Source organism: Antrostomus carolinensis, unplaced genomic scaffold, assembly GCF_000700745.2.
Source record: "Antrostomus carolinensis isolate BGI_N321 unplaced genomic scaffold, ASM70074v2 scaffold5689, whole genome shotgun sequence".
Classification (NCBI taxonomy): Eukaryota; Metazoa; Chordata; class Aves; order Caprimulgiformes; family Caprimulgidae; genus Antrostomus; species Antrostomus carolinensis.
In genome coordinates this window covers 28,987-32,640 of record NW_010339107.1, presented here as the reverse complement: position 1 = coordinate 32,640, position 3,654 = coordinate 28,987, and the positions used below count along the sequence as shown (strand labels likewise).

Below are 3,654 nucleotides of genomic sequence, written 5' to 3'. Positions count from 1 at the left end.
TCAGTCAAGAGTGGGGCCTGATGTACAAAGCCAAATAGAAGGTTGTATTTTTTCCTAAATCACATGATGTAATGGGCTTAAGGCCCCATGGAGCATGGGGCACAGCTGTATCTCACTCCAGCCTTTTTTACATATCTATAGCTGGTACCAATTATTAACTATGCAGACCATCCGCTCCCCAAGTTAAAGAAAATAACGTGAAAAAGTCAGACAGACAAAAGCCAAGTAGTATTGAACCAGGGGACTTAAACACCCTAGTATGAAAACATCATCTTCAAACATCTCTTCTACCCCAAGTCAGTTTCAGTTCTTCCTGTCAAGATAAGGAACATTCTGGGCAGAAACGGAAAAGCTCCTTAAAATACATTTTTCTCTAACTGTTGCCAGAGAAACTACTCATCTGTTCTGGCTAAGATTAAAATGAGACAAGTACCTAGTGTGGAAGTTTTGCACAGTCTGGCTAAACTATAAGTAGCTTAGAACACAGCCTCACAACAGAAAGCATCAAGTAATTCAAATCCCTTTCTAGTGTGTAACAGAAAAAAAACCCCACCTCTAAGTAAAAGATTCAAGTTTAAAAGCAATAATTAGGACTTCCAGATATCAAGATCATACAAGTAAGTCTATCACACACTTCTCAACCTTCCAAAGATTAAATAACAAAAATTTAAGAAATACTCCACTTGTAGCAGAAATGGAGCAACACATGCCAGAAATCTCAAACACTTCTGAATGTAAAGAACTTCAGAAGCATGAACTATGCTTCTTTATATGAACTAGTGAAAGGTCCAATCCCTAACATTCTGTGGTTGTGACATGGAAGGATGGTGTTTCCCCAAGGTCTCCAAAGCTGCTCGAGTCCACACCATGCATCAGTACTTCATCTAAAAACTGCCTCTATGTCTTGGCTTCTGAGCTCCACAGCAGGTATGAGCCAGGCAACACTTTTGAACTCTAGGCTGTGTAGCAGAAACGGGTGTTGCAAGCTTGCCTCAGCTTGACAAACTGGATGCCAATACCTACAGCCTGTAGAGATTGTGCAGGAAGTCAGGCTACAGTAGCCATCGCTACCAGGGGTACAAGAGAGGAAGAGCTAGGCCTGGTAGAAGTCACTCCCACCAGAAAGGCAGAACAGGAGAAAGGGACACCCTTCCCCAACAAGCACCTAAAATACAGAATGCTTGGAAAGCAAGGTCATGATCTAGAAGAGTATTTAGGGCCTAAGGATAAGATTTTGACTGCTTAATTTCTGCATATATAAAGTCTCCTAGGACTAAAACAGTCAGATGAACTATTTTCTGAAGTTCTTTAACTCTTTATTGATTGTAAAAGTCAGTCTAGGATGATTAGTTTTTTTGGTTTTGACATCTAACCTTTAGACACTTTTGTTAGGATGGATTATTCTCTTACCAAAGATGCAATTACATCCAGAAGAAGTGCACAAGCTATAATCAGTTTTTTATTTACTTCATTATTATAGTACTGCAGATGCAGACCAGGCTTCCAGTGTCCTTCCTGATCACTGTACTTACACAAAACAAAATGGCTAAATTAATCTGAAGAGAGTTTAGAGTAGTCATGGAACAAACCAGTTTTTTTAATGCTCAATTGTTTGCTAAGACCAACGGGGTCAAAGAGAAATTATTTTGACAACCTCTCCTGAATACTGCTTAAACATCCTAAGACTCATTCAACATCTTTATACAAAAAGTCCACAGGAGAGTTAATAAACCATCAAGTTGGTAATAAAAGCATGCAAAACCATGAAAACAGAAAAAAAAGATTAACAGGTTGGGTTGCCATATGACATATTTTAAGTTTTACCCTCCCATTACCACTGATCCTTTAAAATAGCTTTCTTTGGTGTGGTGTTCCTTCTGACATTTTATAACATAACATAACACAAGTAAGTATCAAGACTTCAAGCATTGTGTTGTCAGGCACACATTAGGAAACATGTAAGCCAACGCTTCATCCCACTAATTGCTTTTGAAGTCTGCTTTTCTTGCTCCTTAAATAACACTTGCACGAAGAAAAAAATGGGAACATTATCCAATGGAAACAATCTCAACTGATTAAAAAATCTGCCAGTAGACTTGCAACTTCAAATTGTTAGGACAAACTGAACAAGTTTAGATGTTTCTTTCAGAACCTATAACTCCACTTCATTAAACAGATATCCACTTAAGACAAACAGAAGAATTATCCCAAAGTATTCAGCTACATGTCTTCATCATAAAAATAAATCTATGATTTGCTTATAAAGCTTTTTTATTTATTTAGGAAATGCTCATGAATGCTAAAGTTGAAGATACTGTATGACATCAAAGGTTATCAACTGTTTCTTGTTCTGTAATCTACACACTGAATTGACAACCTGGTTGAAACGTCTATTATTTATATTAAGAATATTACCTTGCGTGTAGGCAGCATCATCAGATCCCATACTCAATTTCCGTGCATCACTGATCCTATCCACATGTGCTAAAACAGGGTCTGTAAGATGCTGGATACCCTCTGGTTCAACATAGTGATCAGGAAGGTTTAGAAGGTTTGTAGGTTCAAAGGTTGGGGACACTACCCCTGGGGAAACTGCAGGGGGCTTATTTGGAGAAACTGTAATTTTAAAAGTATATTTTGTGTTAGGCTGCGTAACCACCACTCGAGGAGAGGTTGCAGTGGTGCTGTTGCCCACTGCTCGACTCTTGGGTGGATGGTGATGAATAAATGCAGGACCCATGCTTACTTGACCAGACATATTCCTAGAAGTGGCAGATACTCCAGGATTTGTCGATATGAAAAGCGTGGGCTGGTTCCGCACAACCTGATCATCTCCTGTTGTGGCATTTGCTGAAATGTAGACCTTGGGCTGACCACGTGTGATCACTTCATCAGTACTTGGAGGACTGGCCGATATGTAAACAGTGGGTTGACTTCTACTTAATGTCTGGCTGTTGAGGGAAGAGGGAGTAGCGGAGGTGCGAGGGCCAGTTGAACGCAACTTAGAAGAACTGTTTCTTTGTGGTGGTTCAAGTTTGATTTCAATCTGGTTTTTGCGAGGTCCTGTGGATATATTCTGAATGTTGTATTGGCTATGAGCAGAGGATTGTGAGCTACCAGATGAATGAATCATAGGTGCTTGTGGAGTAGTAGGAGAACTGATAGGCATATAGACATGGGAAGTCTGGTGGCCTTGCTGGTTTGCCTGCGTTGAGTGTTGCGATGAGGTATGTGGCGTAGTACTGGATGTAGGAAGAGTAGTCCAGGGACTTGGCTGCGAAGGCTGGTAGACTTGCTGAGGGTGCATGGGATTAAACTGAGATGCCCAGCCTGGCTGCTGCTGTGTTTGTCGAGTGGTACCACTAGGAGCTGTGATGTAAGGCCTAATATAGATAGAATTTCCCTGTGGACTGTTAAGTACAGGAGGAGGTACACCATGTATGTGCAAAGACGTAGGGGTATTTCGACCAGGCTGAATATTTGGGGCTAAAGTTACCATAATGGGGTTGAATCTGGGTGTCTGTTGAGACAAGTTAGATACTCCTTTGCTGCCTAGGTGAAATCCAAGATGCTGCCCTGGATTAGAAGTACTAACTGTATTAGCCATCCCAAATACATTAAATCCTTGTGGAACCTGTGCAGGTGCTGTCTGTG

General features: G+C 40.7%; 1 protein-coding gene across 1 annotated transcript in view; it reads right to left on the bottom strand.

Moving 5' to 3' along the window:
- The window catches only part of TAB2 (TGF-beta activated kinase 1 (MAP3K7) binding protein 2), an 18,974-nt gene that overhangs the window by 9,707 nt on the left and 5,613 nt on the right, over positions 1-3,654 (bottom strand). The window contains 1 exon segment of the mRNA XM_010175714.2: positions 2,416-3,654. This exon segment is cut by the window's right edge and continues 11 nt beyond it. Within this exon segment, the coding sequence (XP_010174016.1) occupies positions 2,416-3,654 (1,239 nt within the window).